A 27136-nucleotide genomic window follows, 5' to 3' on the forward strand; every position below is an offset into this window, starting at 1 on the left:
TTCCACATAGGCCACATGTGTATCATTATTTGAAACCCTTCTACAATACTCATGTTGTGAAAGATTAACTATATTTTGCTCCTTCCTATCTTATCCCCCTTTATCCAATTTTCTTCCTTGACCCTGTCCCTTTTCAAAAGTGTTTGCTTTTGATTACCTCCTCTCCCTATCTGCCCTCCCTTCTATCATCCCCACCCCCCCTTTTTTATCTCCTTCCTCCTTCTTTCCTGTGGGGTAAGATACCCAATTGAGTGTGTATGGTATTCCCTCCTCAGGTCAAATCTGGTAAGAGCAAGATTCACTCATTCTCCCTCACCTGCCCCCTCTTCCCTCCCAACAGAACTGCTTTTTCTTGCCACTTTTATGTGAGATAATTTACCCCATTCGATCTCTCCCTTTCTCCCTCTCTCAATATATTCCTCTGTCATCCCTTAATTTGATTTTATTTTTTTTAGATATCATCCCTTCATATTCAACTCACCCTGTGCCCTCTGTCTATATATATATATATATATATATACACATGCATATCTACATACACACACACACACACACACACACATATATATGCATATTCTCTTCAGCTACCCTAATACTGAGGTCTCATGAATCATACACATCATCTCTCCATGTAGGAATGTAAACAAAACAGTTCAACTTTAGTAAGTCCCTTGTGATTTCTTTTTCTCATTTACCTTTTCATGCTTCTCTTGATTCTTGTGTTTGAAAGTCAAATTTTCTATTCAGTTCTGGTCTTTTCACTGAGGAAGCTTGAAAGTCCTCTATTTTATTGAAAGTCTATATTTTGCCTTGGAGCACTCAGTTTTGCTGGGTAGGTGATTCTTGGTTTTAATCCTAGCTCCATTGACCTCCGGAATATCGTATTCTAAGCCCTTTGATCCCTTAATGTAGAAGCTGCTAGATCTTGTATTATTCTGATTGTGTTTTCACAATACTCAAATTGTTTCTTTCTGGCTGCTTGCCGTACTTTCTCCTTGATCTGGGAGCTCTGGAATTTGGTGACAATTTTCCTAGGAGATTTCTTTTTGGGATCTATTTGAGGAGGCGATCGATGGATTCTTTCAATTTCTATTTTGCCCTGTGGCTCTAGAATATCAGGGCAGTTCTCCTTGATAATTTCTTGAAAGATGCTGTCTAGGCTCTTTTTTTAATCATGGCTTTCAGGTAGTCCAATAATTTTTAAATTCTCTCTCCTGGATCTATTTTCCAGGTCTGTGGTTTTTCCAGTTAGATATTTCACATTGTCTTCCACTGTTTCATTCCTTTGGTTCTGTTTTATAATATCATAATTTTTCACTAGCTTCCACTTGCTCCAATCTAATGCTTAAGGTAGTATTTTCTTCAGTGGTCTTTTGGACCTCCTTTTCCATTTGGCTAATTCTGCCTTTCAAGGCATTCTTCTCCTCATTGGCTTTTTGGAGCTCTTTTGCCATTTGAGTTAGTCTACTTTTTAAGGTGTTGTTTTCTTCAGTATTTTTTTGGGTCTCCTTTAGCAAGTCATTGACTTGTTTTTCATAGTTTTCTCACATCATTCTCATTTCTCTTCCCATTTTTTCCCCTACTTCTCTAACTTGTTTTTCCAAATCCTTATTGAGCTCTTCCATGGCCTGAGACCAGTTCATGTTTTTCTTGGAGGCTTTTGATGTAGGCTCTTTGACTTTATTGACTTCTTCTGTCTGTATGTTTTGGTCTTCTTTGTCACCAAAGAAAGATTCCAAAGTCTGAGACTGAATCTGAGTGTGGTTTTGCTGCCTGGCCATGTTCCCAGCCAACTACTTGACCCTTGAGTTTTTCATTGGGGTATGACTGCTTGTAGAGTAGAGAGTACTTTGTTCCAGGCTTGACGGGATGAGCTGTTGTTTTCAGAGCTATTTCTATACAGCCAGCTCTGCCACAGCTCCTCCCCCAAGAACCACCAACCTGGACTGGACTCAGATTTTAAGCAGGCTCTGCACTCCTGCTGAGATCTGCCACTTAATTCCTCCCACCAGGCGGGCCTGGGGCTGGAAGCAACTGCAGCTGTAGTTCTGTAGCTAACTGCGACCCCCTTTCACTTCCTGCAGCTTTTCCCACTAACCTTCTCTGTTGTCTTTGGTGTTTGTGGGTTGAGAAGTCTGAAAACTGCCACAGCTCACTGATTCAGGGTGCTAGGGCCTGTTCTGCCCAGCTTCTGGTCTGGTTGGCAGGCGCAGCCCACGCTTGGCTCTGCTCTGCCCTGCTCCCAGCTCCGAGTGTGATAGACCTTACCCAGCAACCATCCAGGCTGTCCTGGGCTGGAGCCCTGTTTCCCTCTGCTATTTAGTGGGTTCTGCTGTTCTAGAATTTGTTCAGAGCCATTTTTCATAGGTGTTTGGAGAGCCCTAGGCAAGTCCCTGCTTTCCAGCTGCCATCTTGGCTCCGCCCCCTGATGCCACTTTTTCAATAGTCACATCCCAATAACTCGCCCAACTTAAATAATAAAAGACTCCTCAATAAAACAAATAGAGTCGAGCAAAACACCAAAGTATCTATTCATTTTTAAATGCCTAATAAGCAACCGGTTTTGCAGTACTGAAGTTCGGTGCAAAGACTGGGGCTGGATATATAGATTTGTGAGTCATTGGCATATAAACGATATGGGGAAGCTAGGTGGTACGGAGGATAGAATGCCAGGCCTGGATTCAGGAGGACCTGAGTGCTAATCCAGTCTCAGACATTTACCAACTATATGACTCTGGGCAAGTTACTTAATCACCATTTGACTCTGTTTCCTCATCTGTAAAATGAGGATAATAATAGCACCTACCTCCTAGGGTTGCTGTGAGGATCAAATGAGATAATAATTGTAAAGTGCTTTACACAGTTTGTGGCACATAGTTAGTATTATATAAATATTAGTCCTTCCTTCTTCCTTCCTCCCTCCCTCCTTCCTTCCCCACTCCCTCCCTTCCTTCCTTCTTTTTCTTCCATGATAATTAAACTCATGGGAGCTGATAGGTCACCAGGAAAGACAGTGTAGAGAATGGAAGAGGGCCAGGATGGAACAAAGGGCATATTTAGAGGAGTTGGTCTTGGTAAAGGTTCCCTTCATTGTTAGAGACTAGGAGGAAGAAAAGGGAGTAGGGGATAATGTCAGAAGGTTTTAACATGATGAATAGAGATGCTCATGTTGAACAGTCTCAGTTATCTCAATAATGTAAGAGACAAGGTCCTTAGTTGTAAGAGATGGAGAAGGGAAGGCTTGGGAAGTTTGAGAAGAGAAGGTCTGGAATAGCTTATGTGTAGAGTGGGCTAGGGAATTAATTAGGGAAGAAACTATCTATATTGTACATATTTTGTATATGCCTATATATGGACATATTGTTTCCCTCAGCTAGATTATAAGCTCTTTGTGGGAAGGAACTATATCACTTTTGCCTTTTCTATCTCCAGCACCTACTGTAGTACCTGGAACAAAACAGGTGCATAATAAATATTTGTTTGCTTGCTTCATTGACTGTGGGCAAGTCAGTCAAGCTCTTTGAGCCTCAGTTTCCTCACTTATAAAATGGGAATAAAAATACTTTCATTGCACTACATAACTCCCAGGGTTGTTAAAAAAAGAAAAAATATTTTGTAAACTTTAAAGTGTTACATATTAAATAAATTATTATTACTTTCATTTTTTTTGGAGGGGGGAAGGCAGGGCAATTGGGGTTAAGTGACTTACCCAAGGTCACACAGCTAGTAAGTGTGTCAAGTGCCTGAGGCTGCATTTGAACTCAGGTCCTCCTGACTCCAGGGCCAGTGCTCTACTCACTGCGCCACCTAGCTGGCCCTATTACTTTCATTTTAATGAGAGAATATCTGACATGGCAGACAAAATAGCTAATGCATTAAGCTAGGTTACCTTAAAAGAGGCATAGTTTCCAAAACAAGGTATCTTCTACAGTACTTTGTCTTAGTGAGGGCACACATAAAATATTGTGTTCAGTTTGGGTCATCATATTTTCAGAAAGAAAACAAATCCTAAAGGATGCTCTAAGAAATACTGATAGGATGGTCAGAAGCCTTGAGAATATGCATGAGGGTTGGGTGAAGCCAGTGGAAATATTTAGTCCAGAGAAGAGGAGACTTTAGGGGAGGCATGATAATTGACAGTCTGAAAGGCTATCAAGTGGTAAGGGAACTGGCCTTGTTCAGCTTGTCTTGAAAGGACAGAACTAGGAACAATGGTTGCAAGTGGTAGAAGGACAAATTTAGGCTTAATGTAAGAAAGGAATTCATAGCAACTGAACTATTTTCAAATTCCCGTTCCTTGCTCAGAATGGATGGCAACTCCTCTCAAGGAGCTACATACATAATGACAGCTCAAAGCAGAGTTGGCTCCTATGTGAAGTTAATTGGTCCACTCTGTTTATAAAACAGAGAATTTAATTTTGTAAATCACAGAACCACAGAACTGGAATGAAGTTGGAATGAAGTTGGAATGAACCTTAGATGGATAAGGACAAGAATGGTCTTCTTCCACTTTGTATTACACTGGAATAGACAACGCTCCTATTTATGTCAACAAAACAGTTCTATAAGCAGAGCAAATGGTAATAATTTTCAGGTAATACCTATATATCTCCACAAAATTAATTCTGTCAAGACATGCTACCTTAAGTCAAATAATGTTCGCAATAAAAGGAAAAACTACCTGGTTTTGAAAGGACAGGGGTCTCCTTGGAGGTATACCCAACGATTCCCACTTTCTCTCGACCAACATTCAGAATTTTGTATGGAAGATAATATCCAGATATTTGAGATGCAAGTGGTTCCTTGGCTTTAATATTAGCACTGAGAACTGGAAACTTGACTTCCTTAAGTAATGGATTCAACAGTCCCTCCACTCCATTATCAAATTCATGGTTTCCCAGGGCCTGGTAGAAAATGAAGAGAGAAAAAAATAAATTAGGTCCTTCGGAGTCAGCACTCTCAGTATTTAAATAATTCAAGGATACATGGTTTAATAAATTAATAACAATAGCTGGCATTTATATTGCTCTTTAAAGTTTGCAAAGCACTTTCCACATCATCTCATTTTATCTTCACAACGACCTTGAGTTGCCCAGGGTCACACAGCTAATATATGTCTGAGGCAGGATTTGAACTTAGATCTTCCTGATTCCAAGTCCAATACATCATCTATTGTACCTCCTCACTGCCTAGTAGGAGTGTACCCCTCACCAAACTAGATCACAGCCCCTCCTCACATATACAAGTCACTGATATACAGGCTATAACCTGGATTGTACTTGAATGAAGCCGGATCAGTTTCGATTCAGGGTTGCCTTCACACCACAATGAAGCATCAGTAAAGTACTTCGGTAGAAAACTACCTAGGGTAAAATTTTAAAATATAAAATGCAAGAAAATATACTTTGAGTACTGCTTGCTATTTAAGTGTGAAGTTTTGACTTCTTACTCTCAAGACGTTCTCTTCCCTTCTGTAAACCTATTTGTTGTTGTTTTAAAATGTACCAGTGTAACTCTCCAACTACCATGAAGGTCAGGGAAAATCAACAGGACTTTGATGGAGGGTATGTATCATAACACCTAGGGCAGCTAGGTGGTGCAGTGGATAGAATGCTGGGTCTGGAATCAGGAGGACTTGAGTTTAAATTTGGCCTTAGACACCTACTAGCTGTATGACCCCGGGCAAGTCATTTAACCCTGTTTGCCTCAGTTTCCTCATCTATAAAATGAGCTGGAGAAGGGAAAAGCAAATCACTCCAGTATCTTTGCCAAGAAAACCCCATATGGGGTCACAAAAAGTCAAACGTGACTGAAATGACCCAACAATAATATCATGACCCCTATGTCCTTCATATTAGCAGCCTCACTTCCGCCCTATAGCATCTTCCCTCCATTGTCTCTTCCCTAGTATTCCCATATAGTCCTGGAAGACTTTTACAGAAGAAAAAGAAGATCTAGAATCAATAATAGTGATGAAGGAGGAGACACCGGCATTATTCTTATTTAAAGACTTGATAACCAGCAGTTTTCTTGAGCCATCTCAGAGTTAAATTTATTTCATTTCAATGGAATGACTATATTTTTTTCCAAATTTGTGAATCCACAGGGGTTCTCTTGACCTGGGTTGGTTTCTAATTCTTGTAAGGCTTTCCCATATAATGGTCAGGGAAATGGAATTTAAAGGGAAATAGCATTCCCTTTCTTATTTATGAAATTCACAACTGGAAAGAACATTAGGGAACACCCAACCCAGTTCTCTCATTTTAGAGATGCAGAAGCTGAGGAGTAGAAAGGTTTCTTCCCTGAAATCACGTAATCAGCTGGTGGTAGAGCTAAAACTGAAATCCAAGTATCCTGACTTCTGGTCTAGTAGGTTTTCTTCTCTACCACACTGTCTCTCCTTCTGGCAGCTTTGACATCACTTTCTGTAGTGCAGTAGATAGAGTGCCGGGTTTATCTTCCTGAGTTCAAATCTGGCACTTAATAGCTGTGTGATCCTGGGCAAGTCACTTAACCCTGTTTGCCTCTGTTTCTCCTCTATCAAGTGAGCTGGAGAAGGAAAGGCAAACTGCTCCAGAATCTGCCAAGAAAACTCAAAATGGGGTCAGGAAGAGTTGGACGTGACTAAAATGACTGAACAACATTGTAGAGTAGAAAGAGTACTTCGTCTAAAACGAAAGGATCTAGGTTCAAATTCCACCTTTAGACCTCCAGTCAAGATGGCTACCTGAATGGAGGCCAGAAGCCTAGCTCCCACATACCTACCCCAGCAAAAACCTAAAAGTAGTATCAAACTGAATAATGATCAAGAAAAACAAAGTGAAGCTATAGTAAGTGACTTCATCTACCCTTTTTGTTGATATTCAGTCAGTTTCGGTTGTATCAGACACTTTGTGATTCCATTTGGATCACACAGTGGTTGCTATTTCCTTCTACAGCTCATTTTACAGATGAGGAAACTAAGACAAACAGGGTTAAGTGACTTGCCCAGGGTCACACAGCTAAGAAGTGTCTGAGGCTGTATTTGTGTAACAACAATGTTACTTGCAGCTACTGTGGCTGTGTAAGGCCAATAACACCAGAAGGACTGCTGGCACAGATTCTTTGATATGCTTTTCTAGGGAAAGCAACTTTAAGGGGTTTACAATCTCACTTTAATTAAATACACATATATCATTCACTTAGTTCAGGGGAAAAAGTCAGCCCCCTGAACTTCAGAGCAAACACAAACAGAAATTACAGAGAAAATATAAACAGAGCAAATAACACAAATCAACAGACAGGCTTCGAGCTATATGATCAAAGCTATACATACATAGTTACCAGAGAGAAAAACACCAACATCTGGATTTTCAAAGCCGGGGGACTCCTTAAGGGCTACCCAGAGTCTCCACACCAACACTCTTCCAATGAGTAGGCCTCCAAGCAAAATGCTAATCTCTCAGAGTATATATACACTTCTTTAGAGTCAGAGCAACTAGGCCTTCCTGTGACTTAAGCAGGTCATCAAAGACTCTTGATTGAAACAAAGGCAAGATTCAATCAAAGGCACTTGATTGCCTTAGTGCTGAGAAGCACTCTAAAACAAAAAATAGCAAAAAGTCCCACCCTGCTTGCCATTACAATTTGAACTCAGGTCTTCCTGACTCTGGGCCAGGTGCACTAGCCTAAGACTACGTAAAGTCAGCCAACAGGTTATAGTCAATGGAGAAGTGGCCTGCCAGAATAGCCAGCACTTGTATAAGCAAACGAGACTGAATCCTTGCAGAGAGATCAGAGATACCTATAAATTAGTGGGGAGAGAATCCATAAGGAGGATGTGGAAAATTTAACAAAATCACAAGTTGGATCAAACACAAAACAGAATATTAATGTACTATCAATATGAAAAACAGAAGGTACAAAAAGGGAACGAATTGAAAATCAAGCTTCTTGGCAAAACTGGAAAGTGGCGGGTCTGAATGTGATCCATAATTATTGGCTCAAATTCATCACTATAGTCCATGAATTACTAGCAAAATGTTTGACCAGTTCTTCCTCACTGATGTAGTCTTGATCCCCTCTTTCTTAATAGAAAGTGTCACATTTAATAGCAAAAGATGAAAATACCAGCAAGCCCTAAAAATATAAGACAATTTTACGTACTTTTATACAAAGCATTCATAGCTTGTATCCCTCAATAAACAACAAACAGGCTGAGGAGCAAAAAGGGTGTGACACAACACAGGGGTCTAAAGAGCAAGTCATTATCAATTTGGTAATTACTGAACAAAGACTTTCAGATAAAAGTGCTGTAATATTTATTACTGATTATGGCAAAGCCTTTGACCTGGGACTGCCCTAATGGCTTAGTCATTAGCTGCAAATATATACAGTAGATACAGCACAGCAAGAGAACAAGAGTATTTAATGCCCACATTTAAAACTGTTCTCTATTCAAAACACATCACCAATACAATGTTAGGAACAACTGATATAAAACTTGGCATCCTCTAGGGTCACAGTGTAAATCTGTTATGGTTCTTTCTAACCTTAAATTCATTATAATCCTTCCTGAATAGAATGAGGTATGGCTTTCAAGTCAAAGAGGGAGTTTTCTTAAAACATTCTATTATTTTTTTTTTTGCAGGGGGGAAAGCAGGGCAATTGGGGTTAAGTGACTTGCCCAAGGTCACACAGCTAGTGTGTCAAGTGTCTGAGGCTGGATTTGAATTCAGGTCCTCCTGACTCCAGGGCCGGTGTTCTTCTCACTGCACCACCTAGCTGCCCTGAAAACATTCTATTATTTACTTGATGTACTTGGATGACAAGTTATGTTTCCAGGGAATACTTTCTCTAGTAACATCAAAATTTTTTTGACTTGATAAATGTAAAATTCTTAACATGTTTCAAAAGAGAATAGACTGAAGGCTTTGAGTTTGAATCTGGAGGTCACACTATATTAATAGATTAAAGTGATACAAATATCAGGGTATATTGAATATAAGGTTATCAGGGAAAAAGCTGAGGCTGTTTTTATTGAGACTGATTTGAATTCTGAAGTCAAAGCTTAATGGGAAGAACATTTAGATTAGACATGTATATCATACCATATACTTTTGCCTACAACTCCCGAGATAAAACTTTTATCTACAGAAACTCAAGAATGGTATTTTAAATATATGTTTTCATACTCATAATTGCCAAAATGAATAGAATGGAAAACTTTCAAAATATAAAGATGCAGCAGAAAAAAATCAAAACCTTGTGGGAATAGCACAAGATGCTTATTTTCTTTTGTCTTGTCTGCTCCTGGAGTTGACCCAAAGATGTTTTCAGGGAGTCCACAGATTACCTTACATCCTTGTACTCTTATTCAATTACAAAACAATAGTCATTTTATCCACATATGTAACAGCCTAAAGATCATTAAATAGAAAAGAATAATGACAAGAAAGGAACCTGTTGTTGGGTGTTCCCCATCAAAAAGATAAGAATAAGGGAACAATAAAAACATTTACATCTAAAATTTTGATTTTGAAAATCTTTACACATATAGAGACTTTGCAGGAAAAATTAAAGCTTCACGGATGCACGATGAGATGGAAGTCAACCCTGTCATTCTGTCTACTACTGGAGCAGACCCAAAGATTTTTAGATGAATCTACAAAAAATGACCTTGCAAACCAATACTTTTATTCAATTGCAAAAAACCATCATTCTATCCATCTGCATAATACTCATTAAATACGTAAGGAGAAAAGTACAAAGATTCCACTAGTGGATTTACACCCCAAGAAGACCATTGACAAGAAAGTCCCTATCTATACCAAAATATTTATAGAAGCACTTTTTGTGATAGCAAAGGATTAGAAACAAAGTAGATGTCCATCAGTTGGAAAATGGGTAAACAAAATATGGTATGTGCGTGTGAGGAAATATTACTTTATCATGAGAAATTATGCATGTAACGAATAAAAAAGTGTGGAAAATCTACATGATCTAATGCAATGTGGAAATTAGCAGAGCCGAGAAACAATTTGCAAATGACTACAACAATGTAAAGAGAAAGAATGATCTAAAGAATTCAAAAGTGAATGTTGGAAAATTAGAAAGAACAAGCATGTCTTGAAAGCAGAGATACACTCAACTCTACCCATTTGCAGATGTGGGTAGGCATATAAGTGCTGCAAATTACACATATTTTCAGACTTTTTCAATATACTAAACAGTTATGCTGATTTTTTCCCTCTTTTTAAAAATCTTTATAAATACTGATATATAGGATGGGCTTTGGAAAGGAGGGGAAAGGATACATGGGGAAACTGGTTACATAAAGAAATATACTATAGCAATAAAAGCTTTTAAAAATGAAATATACGTATGTTTCATTTTCACATATATACATATACATATACACACACAGCAATACCATAGGTTTATGGCCCAAAGAGATAAAATAAAGAGGAAAAAGACCCATATGTGCAAAAAATATTTTTATCCATTCTTTTCGTATTGGCAAAAAACCCTGAAAACTAAGGGGGTGTCCATCAATTGGGGACTGGTTGAACAAATTATGGCATATGAGTGTAATAGATACCATTGTTCCACAAATAATGATGAAAGGGAATATTCTAGACAAACTTGGGAAGACATGTATGAAATGACACAGAGCGAAGAATGAAACATACATTTTTGGACATGGACAATATGAGAATTTGTTTTGCTTGATTATGCATATTTATTACAAGAATTTTCTTTTTCTTTTCTTTTTCTTTATTCCAATACTGTGGTATAGGATGGAGAAAAAATAAATGATTGTTAATGGAAAAAATTTAAATTAAAAAGAAAATATCCAAACAAATACTCATATAACATTAACAAAATGTGGGGCCCACAACATCAAGGAAGCTATAAGGAAGATCAGGACTTCCTTCTCAAAGAGGAAGAAGAGTATAGATGTTTTCAGACTGCATAATAGATTAAACATGTACCCCCAAAAACTTCCTGAATAGCCAGACGACACTTCACAGTACAAGAGTAGTGAAATATAACAGTTATACATACCACAGGACCTATCAAATATAACTGATATTGACTTACCATTGGATGGAGTCTATGAAATGGCTAAGATAAAAGAATGGAAGCAAAAATTCCTCCCTGGGTGACAGCCATATAATCTCAATAATATGTTGACAAAGAACTGTCAAACAAATGGATGAGTTAAGAGGATCTGTTTATACAAATGGAGTTCATCATAATGATAAAAGATTAGGCCAATGCCAGCAGAAACTAAAGACATTCCATTTTTAATAATCTCAGATATAAAAATCAATTCATATTTTCCAAGGAAAATGGCAGAAATTGTGAACTATATCATGTCAGCTTGCAAAAAATTTGGCACCTACCAAATAACTAGAAAGATATGATAGAGTATCCAGAATTATATATCTTGTTTGCTATTCTTCATAAACTAGCAGATGGCAAATCCTTGTACTACAGATAATAAAACCCCTGATACAGCCTTTATAATTAAAAAAATTATGTATGTAAATTATATATATAAAAAAACTCTAGAATTGGAACATTACAGGCAAACCAGTTGCTCTAAAACTCTCATACCTAACTCTGACTCACAAAAATTTAAGAACATTTTAAATAGATACCAGCACACCAAACTTTAAAAGATACAGAGATCTAGTGGCAAAAATTAAAATGATGTGGGAACAGGATGAAGTATGTATCCTTTCTGTCATTGTCTGTACTACTGGAGCTGTCCCAAAGATGCTTTCAATGAGTCTACAGAGGAGAAACTTATAACCCAATATTTTAATTCATTTACAAAAAGCAGCCATTCTATCCACTTGCACAACAGCCCATAGAAGAGTAAACATAAAAGAATACTAGGATATTGAATTTCCCTAAGAATGTTTCTAATTGAACTCCATCAAACAAACTGAGAATGTGACAATAGTACTACTAATAATTAATAATAATTTGCATTTATAGCACTGTATAGTTTACAAAGCATCTAACATTTCATGTGAAGTAGATGGGACTCTCCCTGTGAGGTAGATAGGCTCTCCTTAGAGTGATGGGACCAAGCCTCAGAATATCAATGCCACATAAAAAAAATCAATGCCATATCAGAAATCCAGCCAAAGGTGTCTCTGAAAGTTTCATCACAGGCTTAGCTCTTACTGGAACACTGATACCTTATCAAACAGAGATAATGTAAAACTATTACCACAAAATCTTAGATATAAAAGAGATAAACACATTTTTTTTCTCTAGTTGCTTCCACGATTGTTAGCATAGCAGATGATAGATGTAAAGATACAGAGATATACCCACATGAAAATATTTCTCCTCAGTAAATGAGGACAATGCTGTGTAGTCCTTCCTTTTCCCTAAGTGCTCACTTGGGTTTTATTCTTTATCTTCCTTACTTTTCTAAAGTACCCAAGGGCACCAGAGTTATTCAGTTATGTTTACCAGTACTGGTCACTGCCCATTTTATACTAGTAATACCAGCTATGCTCTATTACTAGTAATACTTTAGTCAGCAAGTAAGGGCAATCTTGCCCAATTGATTCTGTTGCTATCCACGGCCTCAGTGCTGAAATAGCCAGCTGCTGCCACTTTGGCCACAACCACTAACCCTGATGCAGACTCTTTTATGGATAATAGTGCTAATTCTTGTATATGACAGCAAATATTATCCCCATTTTAAAAAGAAGTTATGTGACTTGGCCATGGTTACAGTGTCAGAAATGAGACTCAATCACAGGCATTTTGCCTCCTTGGGCCTCCTTGATTCCAAGTCCAGTACCGTTTTCACCAAATATGGCTGTTAATACTTACTGTCCTTACAAACATTAATTCTCATTGGAAACTCAAAGTTTAATTCATCTTCACCTCTTGTATGTATGCATTTTAAAATCACATGCATCATCCTTAGTATTAAATCAAATGAGATGATGTTTGTAAAAGTGCTTTGTTATGGAAATGCAAGTAGTTAATAATTAAATAACACATAGATTCCTTCATATACTTATACAACTCATATTCCATGGACCTATCCATGGACTTTTGAATAAACACATTATTTTTTTATCATATCTATTTTTTCATTTTTTTTGGAAACTGCTCTATTTCTTTCTAAACATAGTTTCCTAAAATTGGTATCCTTATGTTCATTTATCTACAAAATTCTTTTGAAGCCTCATATTCCTGAATATCTGAAAAAATGTCTTTCCCTTCTGTGGAATGTACTGATTGGATGTTTGTAAAAAGTTCAACATGAATACAATGAACCCATGGGAGCAGGGGGTTATCTGGTCACCTATCGCAGGTCAGAAATGGAACAGGTCAAAGTTCCCATACTGATCAGCAGTAGGATCAAGACCCATCAGTAATCTCTGCACTGCCAGCCTGGGAAAGATGAAGAAACCCAGTCTCAAAAAAAAAAAGACCATACCATTTTTCATCTTGGAATCTCTCATACCTAGCACTTCTTGGCACAAAGCAGACGCTAAATAGATGCTTGCTGAATTGACTGAAGTTGAACCCTAGCACTGATATTTTATGCATTGATGTCTTATGTATTTTTCAAAATAAATTATTTTCTAGGCACAATGTTATATTGATTGTTAGTCCAATATGTGTCATGTAACATATTTACTTTTCCCCAAGCCTTTTACCTTATGCAACATTCTAAAATTGTTTTGGACATAATAATAATGATAATAATAGCTAACATTTATAAAGCACTTGCTATGTGCCAGGTACTAGGCTAGGCACTTTACAATAATTATCTCATATCTGATTCTCACAACAGCCCTGGGAGGTAGGGGCTATTATTATTTCCATTTTGCAGATGAGGAAACTGAGGCAAGCAGAGGTTAAGTGACTTGCCCAAAGTCACACAGCTAAATCTATGACTTCATGGGCATAGGGATCTCCCAATGAAGGGACTTTCTCTGCCAATGCAGAGCAGTGCCTAGTCTGAAATGAATAGTTTTAGAGAGTTACCTGGGGCCCTGAAAGTTTAGGTGACTGGTCCCCTAAGGTTACAGCAAAGGTCACAAAGCTGCTATGTTTCAGAGGCAGAACTTGAACTCAGGTCTTCCCAGATCCAAGCCTGGATCTTTACCCATAATACCAGGGAAATCGAGGCCTAGGGAGGTTAAGAAATTTGGCCAAGGTCATGCAGGGAGTAAACAAGAAAGGCAAGATTTGAACCCAGTTTCCCCAGTGTGAACTGCACAGCCAATGGTCTTTCCATTGTATCATTAAATGCTTTTATTTGTTGTCTTCTAACCCTTCTATTTCTAGTTCATCTTCATTCCCCAAGCCCTTGCAGCCATGTGGAAACCCTCTCATTTTATACCCAACAGCTGCATGTAAAAAAAAAAACAAAACTTTTCCACAACTTAAGGATTTAAAATCAATTCACCAATCACTTATAGAAGCAATGTGCTAACTCTGCCCATCTGTCACCTTTTTCATTAGTAATACTAGATTGTTAGGGCTGAAAGGGATCCTGATGGATCATTTGGCTTCACTCCCTCCTTCAGAAAGGAGGATGTGACTTTATCAAGAAAAAATGGCCATCTATTTAAAGTTTTCAAGGGATGGGGATTTCACATCTCCCACCAAGTCCATTCAATGGTTTTTACAAGCCAAATGTCTAAAGTGCTGGTTTCTACTTGGGCCAAAGTTAAATGAAAAATAAACAAAATAAGCAGATCGGCATCTGGTAAAGAAGCATCAAGTTACATTTCCTCTCCAATTCTACAGCAACTGCAAAGCAGGAGTAAATTTTTGTAAACTGTTGAGAGAACAGTCTGGTGCTTTCATACCTTCCTCTATGCATCTGCCAATATTTCATTGGGCCAGGCTGCTTTATAAGAATCCTGGGGATGGCAGGGAATAGTCTGTATTTACCAAGAATGGGTCTCAGAAATTTTTCTAAGTCACGTTGTGAGTCAGTGTAGAGAAAAGAACAGACTTAAGACTCTTGATTTGGAGTCACTTGCTCTGATTACTTATAACACTGCTCATGAGACCAGTGAGGAGTGTGGGAGGAGAGCATGGGTTGGACAGAGGAAATCTCACTGAATTTACACCTGAAGTATGATATGTAATCCTGCATGAATTCTGGGTGGCAGGCCAAAGCTTAGCATCCTTGGACTGCAAAAGCAGCATCACATATGGTGCAATGAAAAAGAGACCTGCCTAGGGAGCCAGAGGATGAAGGTTCAAGTCCTTACTTTGCCACTTACATGGGATCTCTTAAAATTTTTTTCAATGAACAAGTATTTATTTTCTTTTCCATTCACTTTATCGCACAACTTAAAAAAAATCCAAACCAAAACAAAACGTGTGCAGCAAATATCACATTCGACCTTGGGAGAGTTACGTCTACCCTCTATATCTCAGTTTCCTTATTTGTAAAATTAGGAAATTGGGTTACATGATCTTCAAAGGTGCCTTCTAGTTCTAACTCTATAATACTTCTTCCCTAGAAAAATAACTGTGATCAGAATACCTTTTTATGTATATAAAGAAGCAGCAACAAAGCATAATGGAAGGAGCCTGGACCAGAATTAGGAAAGAGCTGTGTTTGAATTTCACCTCCGATACTTATTAGTTTTGTGACCTTAGGAAAATAATTTAATTTTTCTTATTCTCATTTTCCTCACATGTAAAATAATATGTTAACATTTATACAATGTCAAGTCAATTAGCATGTATTAAGCGCCTACTATGTGCCAAGCACTAAGTTGTGCAGAGTAAAAAATAGTTAAAATTTATATAGTGTCAAGTTAACATCCATTAAGTGCCTACTATGTGCCAAGCACTGTGCTAAGCTCTGCAAAATAATAACTTTTATATCGTGTTAAGTCAACTAGCATTTATTAAGTGTTTACAATGTTCCAGGTACTGAGATAAGTTCTAGGGACACAAAGAAAGGGGGGAAAAGTCCCCGCTCTCAAGGAACATAGAGTGTAATTGGGGAGACAACATGCAAACAGCTATGTACAAGCAAGATATATACCAAATTGGGAATAGTCTCAGAAGGAAGGCTCTAAGATTACGGAGGATTGGGTAAGGCTTTTGGTAGAAGGTGGGACTTTAGCTCAGACTTGCAGGAAGCCACAGAAGGCAGGAGGCAGAGATGAGGAAAGACAGTGTTCCAGGCATGGGGGGACAGCCAGTAAAAATGCTTGCAGTCAGGAGATGAAGTTTTGAGGTTCAAAGTAATGTTTTAAGGTTAGCAAAGTGATTCACAGATGTCAGTTCTTTTTGATCTTCAAAACAACCCTATGAAGTAGGTGCTATTACTACCTCCATTTGGGGATGAGGAAACTGAGGCTGAACGAGGTTCGGTGACTTGACCAGTGTCAGACAGCTAAGGAAGCATTTGGGGTAGGATTCAAACTCAGTTCTTTTCCTGACTCCAAGTCTAACACACTAGATTATTTCACCACCTACGTACCTCACTGGGGCTTATGATACCTGTGGCATCTACTTCATGAGATGGTTGTGAGGGTCAAGAGAGTTAAATATACACAAATACTATATAATAAGTATGTCTGATATAGTAGAAAGAGTCAGATTTAGAGAAAGAAGTCTTGGGTTCAAGTCCCAGCTTTACCACTTATGTCCAGTGTGACTTTGGATAAATCATTAGACCTTTCTCAACCTCAGTTCTTTATCTATAAAATAGGGGTGGGGAGAGGGAATTGGACTAGATAATTTTTAAATTTTATTCCAGTTCTAATTCTATGATTCTATCATCCTAAATATATAAATATGCTTTGAATGACTGTACATGTATAACCTACATCAAATTGCTTACTTTCTCAAGGAGTGAGAGGGTTTGGAGGGAGAGAATTTTGAACTCAAAATAAAAAAACCCAAATGTTAAAATTTATTTTTACAGGTAAGTGGGGAAAAAGAAAATATTAAATGATAAAGAAAAATATATAAATCGCAGATAATGTTATATGTATCCATTTACTCAATAATCACAATTTTCTTTATTAGCTCTGATCCTTTGCAAGAGGAAAAGATAGGGATTCTTTATCTCAAATTCCTAATTATTTTTAAAAAATTACCTTTAATATCCATTGGCTACCAAATTAGAAAGAATTTACCTTGGGCAAACTTTTAAATATGGGATTATATTATTGCCTTTCAATAATAGTCAAAACTCTTTGAGCCAATAATCATTACAAGGAAAAATATTCCTTTCCTAAAGCACTTCAATATAATTTATTGAACAAGCATTTATTAAGCATCTATTAGGCACTAGGTTTGTGCTGGAGTTGCTGGGGATACAAAAACAAAAATGAAACAGTCCCTTGCCCTAGAGAAGCTTATGGTCACCTGTAGGAGGTGAGACATGAGCTGAATTTTGAAGGAAGCAAGAGATAGGGGAGGAGGGAGTACATCCCAGACATGGGAGATGACATCGTAGCAAGATGTAGAGTCTGCAGCTGGCCCTCTACATTCATATTACTTAAAGTTTTCCTATTAGATTTCCCACAAGGCATAGAATTGATGGATTCAATGAAGAGTGAATATCATGTAAGAAGAACAGGGAATTTCTCTAATTGATAAATGGTCAAAGGATGTGAAGAGGCAGCTCCCAGAAGAACAAATCAAAGCTATCTACAATTATATGAAAAAATGCTCTAAGTCACTATTGATTAGAGAAATACAAATTAAAACAGCTATTAGGCACCACCTCACATGTATCAAAAATGAAAAATTCTGGACAGGATGTGGGAAAGTAGGTACACTAATGAACTATTGGTGGAGTTGTGAAATGGTCCAACCATTCTGGAGAACAATTTGGAACTATACCCAAAGGGCTATAAAACTGCATACACTTTTCCCCAAAATACTACTACTAGGTCAGTATCCCAAAGAGGATCAAAGAAAAAGGGAAAGGATGTATATGTACAAAAATGTTTATAGCAGCTCTTTGTGACGGCAAAGAACTGGAAATTGAGGGGATGCCCATCAATTGGGGAATGGCTAAACAAGCTGTGGTTTATGATTGTGTTTGAATACTATTGTGTTATAAGAAAGGACAAGAGGAAGAGTTTCAGAAAAAAAAACCATGGGAAGACCTATATGAACCGATGCAAAGTAAAGTGAACAGAACCAGGAGATCATTATATACAGTAACAGCAATATTGTAACAATGATCAATTGTGAGAGACTTAGCTACTCTGAGCAATACAATGATCAAAGACAATTCTGAAGGACACAATAAAAAATATTAACTGTCTCCAGAGAGGGAATTGATGAACTCTGTGCAAACTGATGGAATTTTCTCATTTTATTTTTCTTGTTTTTTGAGACATGGCTAATATGGAAATATGTTTTACGTGACTTCACAAGAAGGATCCATAGCATATTGCTTGCTTTCTCAGTGGGTGGGGAGGGGCTGAAGGGAGGAAGAGAATTTGGAACTCAGAATTTTAAAAATAAATAAATAACACTTTTTTTTTTAAAGGAGAAGAATAGGAAGTATGGCTAGAGTATAGATATAACAGGGAGGCACCTTAACCTGCAAATGGCTAGTGGATTCCAAGAATAGTACTCAGTGGGCCCTGATTGGGGGATGGAGGTCAGGGTGACCTTGGGCACTTAAAATAACACAACTGATCTTCATTGGGAAATGAAATGACTTTCAATCTTTTTTTTCCCCCTGAGGCTATTACTAGCAGGAGTAGTACAGTGCCATTCACATGTTTTTTGTCTCCTACATGTAAATATGAATATTCATTTTAGCATATGAAAAGGCAGGGGAGCAAATGAGACAATGCTTTCCCTGAAGAGTCAAAATAGAAGAACTGAAAGCACCTTATTATTCATTGGCATGTAATGGATCTGCTTGGTGGTGTACACAGGAAACTCAGTATTAAATTCAGTTGTGTCTTAGAAATGTCTTCTAAGGAAACCACAAAGTCCCACTAACCTTTTGGTCCTTCCTCTCTGAGATGGTCAGTATGCTTGCGTTTGGGCTCTTGGTTGCTTTGAAAGTCTTTGGTGAATGGGGCAAGGAACCAATGTAGTCTTGACCTGGGATTTCACTGGTCAAATGAAAAAGCTGTTTCTACCAACAACTGTTTCTTCTCTGCAATTCAGTCTTAGAGAGTTGTCTAGACATGCATTTTAAAAAATATGGCCAAAATGGGGATTTGTTTTGCTTCATTATGCATGCTTTTTACAGGGGTTTTATTTGTCTTTATGGTGAGGGGTAGAGCATAAGTGATTGTTAACTGAGGGGGAAGAAAGGCACCCCTCCCCCCAAAAAAAAGGAAAAGAAAAAATGAAAGTTGTCTAGAGCACAGGGAGATTAAATGAATAGCTCAAGGTCACACAGCCAGTGTGAGGCCTGGAACCAAGTCATCCTGGTTCCAAAGGTAGCTTTCTATTTCACTATGCCATGCTGTCTCTTAGCCACTAAACATGATAAGACCCATGAATTTAGTATTCTGAAGGCAGGTGGCAATACTGTGAAAGACAAGCTATTGAGCTTGCTATGCACTGGGCACCTGAAAAATCACACAAGGAAAGCTTGTGACCTAAACTAGAGCCCATGGTTGGTCCCAAAATAAATCAGCAAAGATGACAAGGTGCTATGGTTGTGAGGGCCCTGACTACAGACATTGTTTACTATGCAATTACTGAATGTGGGAGATTTCATCACAACACAGTTTGTAAACCAGATGATGAGTTATTTGCTATCAAAAATCTGGGTTTACGGAATTTGGTGATAGCCCCTGAACAATTCCTTTCCTCCCTTCCCTCCATCTCCATCTTGGTTTAATTTGAAGCTAGGTTTAAAAAAGCTGTGGGTGCACTGACCAGAGAATTCAGGCTTCTATTTAGATCCAAAGCCACCTAACCATCCTATCTCACAGTTCACACCTCTCTATCTTGTCCACATGAATTATTAAGAGAGATGTGTTAACGTCTTTGGCTGAAATCTTGGTATACAGTTGTAATAGCAAGCAAAGTGGGACTTTTTGTTGTCTTTTGTTTTGGAGTGCTTCTCAGTACTAAGGCAGTCAAATGCCTTTGATTGAGCCTTGCCTTTGTTTCAATCAAAAGTTTTTGGTTGGATCAAGAGTATTTGATGACCTGCTTGAGTCACAAGAAAACCCAAGTCACATGAGTTTGAGTCACATGGTTGTGATACCCTCTTACCCTGAAGAAATGTATATGTACATTTTAGCATTTTGCTTGGGGCTCACTCATTGAAAGAGTGTCATGTGATTTGACCAGATGAGACTCTGGGTAACCATTGGAGGCCCCCCACCACCACCCCACTTTGAAAAACTCAGATGTTGGTGCTTCTCTCTCTATTAACTATGTATATCATGTCTTGAATAGACAGAAGCCTGTCTGCTGATTTGTGTTATTTTGCTCTGTTTATATAATTTCTGCTTGTAATTTCTGTTTGTATTTGCTCTGAAGTTCAAGGTGCTGACTTTTCCCCCTGAACTAAGTGAAAGATATATGTATGTTTAATTAAAGTGAGATTGTAAACCCCTTAAAGTTTCTTTCCTTAGAAAAGCAGATCAAAGAACCTGTGCTAGCAGGTGTGCTGGTGTTATTGGCCTTACACAGCCAAAGTAGTGGCAAGTAGCATTGTTGTTAAAAACCATGTCTCTGACATTCCTCCATTCTGGAAGAACAGTAAAGAAATGAAACTTAACAATTAAATGTCTTCTTGTTCTTTATGGTATGTGTGTGTAACTGTAAATTACTTCTGACTTCAAATCCTTTCAGAAAGAACAAGGACAAAATCTTAAGTGAGAAAAAATTTAAAAGTAGTGACCCTGATTATAAAATTAGATTGGTAAAGGCACTTTGGAGCTGGTAGAAAATGTTAAGCAATCTGAACATTGAAGGCCAGCTGTCTCCATATGCTGCTACAGTATTAGATTTCAGATCAGAACCCATATTATTTTTATTGCTAATAAAATGAAGAGACTGGATGATCTGTAACGTTCCTCTCCTGTTCTAAGATTCTCTGACTCTAATACCATCAAGGAGTTTCGTTTCTAATGCAATGGGGGAGAGAGGATATGAAATTACACAAGATCACTGCTTCAAAATTTTTTCATTTACGATCAGATACTTATTAGCTATGCAACCATGCACAAGTTAATTGACTGGTTTCTGATTTGACTGGTTTTCTCATCCATACAATGGGAGTAATCATTCCACTTAGTTCTTCCTGGGAGTTGTGAGGGACATAGGACACACTTCATAAACTCAAGAGCAATATAATTCATCCCTTGTTCCATGACAATATTAGCACAGCATGGATTCATGGTTAGGGCATTGGGCCTGAAATCAAGAAAACCTGGTTCCAAATTACACCTCAGATACTTACTAGCTATGAGACCTTGGGGCAAGTCACTTAACCTCTCTGGTCCTCAGTTTTCTCATCTGAAAAATGAGTAGATGTATGAGGTGGACTTGAAGGTTTCTTCTGGTTCTAAAACTGTGATCCTATGACCCCAATAATGTAGTGATGCTGGGGTGGGTTTTGTTGTAATTATTAGTTATGTGACTGCGAAGAAACACAAGTCAGCTTTACGAAAGGCACGCCTGCAATGCCCGATGCCCACCTGCTGTACACACATAGCCTCTCTGGGATGCCAGTAAAGCTAAACCGATTTACAGTGAAGCCAAACTGCTGACTAAAGACGGTTCTTTCTCGAAACCCTCATGAATGCACTGCAAAAACCAGAGGGTAGAAAAAATATATAAGCCCAAGGAGTGCAAATTACAGCTAGTGTTTGTTTTATTCCCCACGGTGCCCAACAAATCTTTGGCAGGAAATGAGCTCAATTTACCCAACTTATGCCATGGCCAAGGCCCTGCCCCAGGCAGTACAATGGTGGCAATTCACCTAATGGAGGTGGGAAAAATCCTTGGCAGTGATGATGGGGGAAGGGAAAGATGAATGAATACTAGAGTCTCAGCATTTAACTGGCTTTTTCCATCCACACAGTCTTAAAGCAATGGTTTTCTCAAAGAAATCGTTTCTCAAAGCGCAGGACTGAGTTTTGTCCTACTATTCTCCAGAAAGAAGCACACAGAGAGTATTTAATCAGAATTCCAATTGGAAAACAGCAAGCCTATAAAGCAGTAACTGCTTAACTAAGAGGAGATGTGCAGGAAGGGAAAGGGGAGGGAGCAGGGCAATGAGCAATAGAACTTCTAAATTTCAACCATTGGGGATAGCTTACTGTTTAGTTTTATGGTATCCAGATTTCCTTTATGAAGTCAAGGACACTGTCAGAAACTGGTCATTGAAATTCTAGCATTCATAGCTGGATACACAGGGTGTTAGGTCATAATGAGGAATTATTCTGATTAAGAGCCCCCCACCCTCCACCCCATCCCAGCTGGCAGAGTGTAGGATATTAGATGTGGAGTCAGAAAAGATGGATTTGACTCTTGGCTTACCTACTAGTAACTGAGTAGCTGAGTGAGTTTGACAAGCAGTTTGCCTCTCTGGTCCTCAATTTTCTCATCAACAAAGTGAGAATCTACCATGGTAGCCAGAGTCTTTTCCAGCTCTAAATCTTATGTTTCCTTTTACTCCCCATATGGAGTCCAGATCTCAGCAAGGCTCAGAAAGTTGGACCTCAATCATAATCCTTATAGGGAAGAGGACAAAGGATGATAATAGAGGTGATAGCTGTGTGTGTGTGTGTGTGTGTGTGTGTGTGTGTTGAGGTGAGAAATGGAATGAAAGCAGATGGGTATGGGATAGGCAGGAAGAAAGTCCCAGTAGGCTAGATAAGCAGCCTCAGCACCAAGAAGATCTGAGTCTAAATACGGTCTTTGACACACCTAGGCTGAGTGACCCTGAGCCAATTTTAATCTCTCAGTGCTCTAGGGCAGCTTTCTATGGCTATAAATTGCAGAGAAGTTACCAACTTGCACTGAAAGAGGGAGCTTCCTCACCCAGGGATTTCCTATACCAGTGAAATCACAAGTCCAGTGTCTTTCTCCTATTCCTACGGGTAGGAAAGCGCAAGGCGGGTGGGTGGGTGGGAAGAGGTTGTGATGAGTAGGGGTGCACGGAGACAGACAGAGAGTGGATGAGATTCTTACATCCCTTCTCTCTGTTTGCCTACAGCAATCCACCACAGCCATCATGCGGTCTATATGGTTTGCTTTGGTTGCTTTAGAGCAAAAGTCTTCAAACTTTTTCACCTTTCAACCTAACCGTGAGCTCTTATGGTCATCTCATGAGGAGAATACCTTTCCTCCTTAAAATAAAAACTACCCAGAGTTCACCCTAACATTGCAGAGTATCACCTGCCAGAGTATCACCACTATTTATCTGTTGGGAATTCTGTTAATACACTGATGCATTCTTGTTTTGATAGAATGAAAACTTCTTCAAGGCAGGGACTGTTTCATTTTTGTCTATTCCCAGTGCTTGGCTGGCAGGAGGTGCTTAATAAATACCTGCTTGACTGATGCAGAGACTCATGGATTATCCACTTTCTCCAGCCAGCCAGAGTGGCCCATTCATTGTTCCCTGACTATATCACATGTACTTCCTTCTCCTGGAATGCTGATTTTGTTCTACCATTCAGATTATGTTTATCCTTCAAAGTCCAACCAAAGTCCCACCTGTACCATGATGTCTTCTCTGGCTCCTACGGCTCCTAAAGGATCAAATACAAGACTCTGAACGCAACAAGCACACAATAGATACTTGTGGGTATGACTAACTGATTTGATTCCAAGGATAGCTTTACATTTTAACCACTGGATTTAATTTTAGAATACTATTTGTACTTAGCCATTCAAGCTTAAAAATGGATAAGTATGGGAACACCTTAGTAAATAAGCCAGAAGGTAGCTTTTTGGTCCCTTTGGAAAGTGTCAATGATATAGCTTTATTAAGTTTGTCTTTTTCCCAACATGTGTGCCTATCATTAGTATTAATTATCATTAATAGTCAATCATCTAGTCACAAAGCATCTCTCAAGTGCCTGCTATATACTGGGTACTGCTCTAGGTACTGGGGACACAAAACCAAAATTGAAACACTTCCAGCCCTCGAAGAATTAACATTCTATCCAGGGAAACAATATGTATACTTAAATAAATATAAACTATATACAAAGTATTTGTATATATTTTGGAATCATCATGCTGATGATTCATATCAAGCTTGGAGTCCACTAAAATACCCAGAAAGGGGATAGGGAAAGGGGATCAGGAAAGGCCTGGTATAAGAGGCAGCACTTGGGATGAGATTTGGAGGAAGCTAGGGATACTAAGAGACAGAGATGAAGTCGTTGTTTAGTGGTTCAGTAGCATTTGACTCTTTGAGAACCCATTCAGGATTTTCTTTTTTTTTAATTTTTTAAAAAATTTTGTAGTGGGGAAGGCAGGGCAATTGGGGTTAAGTGACTTGCCCAAGGTCACACAGCTAGTGTGTCAAGTGTCCAGGTCACATTTGAACTCAGGTCCTCCTGACTCCAGGGCCGGTGCTCTGGTGCTCACCTAGCTGCCCCATTCGGGATTTTCTTGGCAAAGATGCTTGAGTGGTTTGTCATTTCTTTCTCCAGCTCATTTTACAGATGAGGAAACTGAGTCAAACAGGGTTAGGTGACTTACCCAGGGTCACCCAGCTAGTAAGTGTCTGCGGCTGGACTTGAACTCAAGAAGAGGAGTCTTCCTGACTCCAAGCCCAGTACTCTACCCACTGCACCACCCACCTGCCCTCAGAGATGAAGGGGTAGGGGAGGTATATTCCATGCCTGTGCAAAGGCATGAATACAGAAGGATAAGATAGCATGAAAGGAACAACAAATAGGTCAAGTTTGCCTAGAAACAATGCATAAAGTCATGGGTTCTTAACTTTTGTGTGTGTCATGGATTCCTTTGGTGGTTCTGGTGAAACTTATGGACCCCTGGTCACGATAATGTTTTTTTAAAAACATAAAACAAGTAAACAAAGGATTGCAAAGGAAACCAATTAACTGAAATACTATGGTGATCAAATTATCTTAAGAAAACAAGGTCATGGTCTGCAGGTTAAAAGCCTCTGCATAAAAGGGAGTGAATGTATCATAGGATAGAAAGGCAGGCTGGAGGCAGAACGTGAAGAGCTTTAAGACACTGAAGGAGAGTGTATCTTATCTTAAAAGGAGCCACTGAAGTATTTGAGCAGAGAAGCCACATTGTTAGCACCTGTGATTTCTTAATATCACTTTGGTAACTCTCTGGAGGATGTTTTATAGAGAAGAGTGACTTGAGGCAAGGAGGCCAATTAGGGGATTGTTGTAATTGTCAGGAGAAGAGTCTGAGAGCCTGAATTAAGATGGCCACTGTATTATGTCAGAAAGGAAAAGGTTCAAGAGATGTCATGGAGTTCAGTACATTTATTTGTAGTCATAATCATATCTAAACAGATCAGTAATCAGCAAGCATTTGTTAAGTACCTGGATGGAGCAATAAATTGCCTGACTCTCTGATGTTTAACATAGCTATCAATGACATAAATAAAGACATAGATGATACATTTCTCAGATTTGCTGGGAGTCACTGCTACTATAGATGACTGACAAGATCCAAAAGGCTCTTGACAGGATGGGGAATTGGGTGGAATTTAATAAAATGAAATTCAATGGGGATAAATGTAAAGTCTTGCACTTGGGTACAAAAAAAATCAACTTCACAAATACTTGATGACTACTGCAAGACCCTACTGGTTGATCTCCCTGACTCGAGTCTCTCCCCACTCCAGTCCTTCCTCCACTCAGTTATAAATTGATCTTTCTAAAGCTCAGATTTGACCACCCCCTCCTACACTTATTACCTATTCCATAATCTCAAGTGGCTTCCTTTTGCCTCCAGAATTAAATAGAAAATCCTTTAAACTCATTCATAACCAAGTCCCTTCCTACCCTTCTAGTCTTTACACCTTACTCCCCACCACATTCTCTGCAATCCAAATACACTGTGGCTTTCTAGATATTCCACCTCCCAAATCCAGGGATTTTCACTGACTTTTCCCCAAGTTTAAAGTTTTCTCCCAATTCAACCTAGTCTCCTGGCTTTCCTGGATTCCTTCAAGTCTCAACTAAAGTCCCACCTTCACAAAAAAGCCTTTCCCAGTTCTCCTTAATCTTAGTGTTTTCTTTCTGAGATTATCTCCAGTTTATTCTATCTGTACATAGTTTGTTGTTTGCATGTTGTCTTTTCAGTTTGGACAGTGGGATCCTGGAAGGTAGGGATTCTTTTTGCCTTTCTTCGTATCCTAGCACTTAGCACATGGTTAGACAGCAACTGTTCTGAAAAAATTGTGTATTTGAGTGGACTCCTAGCTTGATATGAATCATCAGGGTGATATAGACCTTCCAAAAGCTAATGCAAACTTGGGCTATGTTCCATGCAGCTTAGTTTCCAAGAACAGAGAAATAATTCTCTCACTCTACTCTGTCCTTGTCAGACCTCATAGGTGGTACTGTGTTCAGTCCTGGGCACCACAATTAAGAAATACATCAACAAAGTGGAGAAGGCCCAGATGAGGGCACAACCAGAATGGTGAAAGGCCTTGAATCCATGACATATGAAGATGAAGTGAAGGAAATGGATATTTAGCCTGGGAAACAGAAGATGCAGGGAGGAAGACTTGAGATTTGTCTTCAAATATCTGAAGAGCTGTCATGTTGATAAAGGATAAAGGGCAAGGGGTAACACTTGTTCTGTTTGGTCCCAGAGGGCAGAGTGAGGACTGATGGATGGAAAATGAACAGACACAAATATAGGCTTGATGTCAAAACAACTTCCTTCCAATTAGATCTGTCCAAAAGTGAAATGATCTGCCACAATACTGCCATGGTACCCTACTGTATCAGTAAGGCAAGATTCATGACCTCGAAGATGACCATGAACATGCCTGTATAGTTCAGAATCACAAAGTATAAGAGATTCTCTAGGTAGATGGCAGGGGAAGTATAACATTTACTTAGACACCAGAGGATCAGATCCCAAAATCAATAATTCCAATTCGACATAGCAGTAATTGTATTCCAAAACCAGTAAGTCTATCTCAATGGAACAACAAGGAAATTATAAC

At 38.7% G+C, this 27136-nt stretch overlaps 1 protein-coding gene across 1 annotated transcript in view; it reads right to left on the minus strand.

Annotated features, from left to right (window-relative positions):
* Positions 1-27136, minus strand: part of NT5E (5'-nucleotidase ecto) — an 84379-nt gene that overhangs the window by 48859 nt on the left and 8384 nt on the right. The window contains exon 2 of the mRNA XM_036765804.1: positions 4682-4904. Within this exon, the coding sequence (XP_036621699.1) occupies positions 4682-4904 (223 nt within the window). The remainder of the gene's footprint in view (positions 1-4681; positions 4905-27136) is intronic.

Source organism: Trichosurus vulpecula, chromosome 7, assembly GCF_011100635.1.
Source record: "Trichosurus vulpecula isolate mTriVul1 chromosome 7, mTriVul1.pri, whole genome shotgun sequence".
Lineage (NCBI taxonomy): Eukaryota > Metazoa > Chordata > Mammalia > Diprotodontia > Phalangeridae > Trichosurus > Trichosurus vulpecula.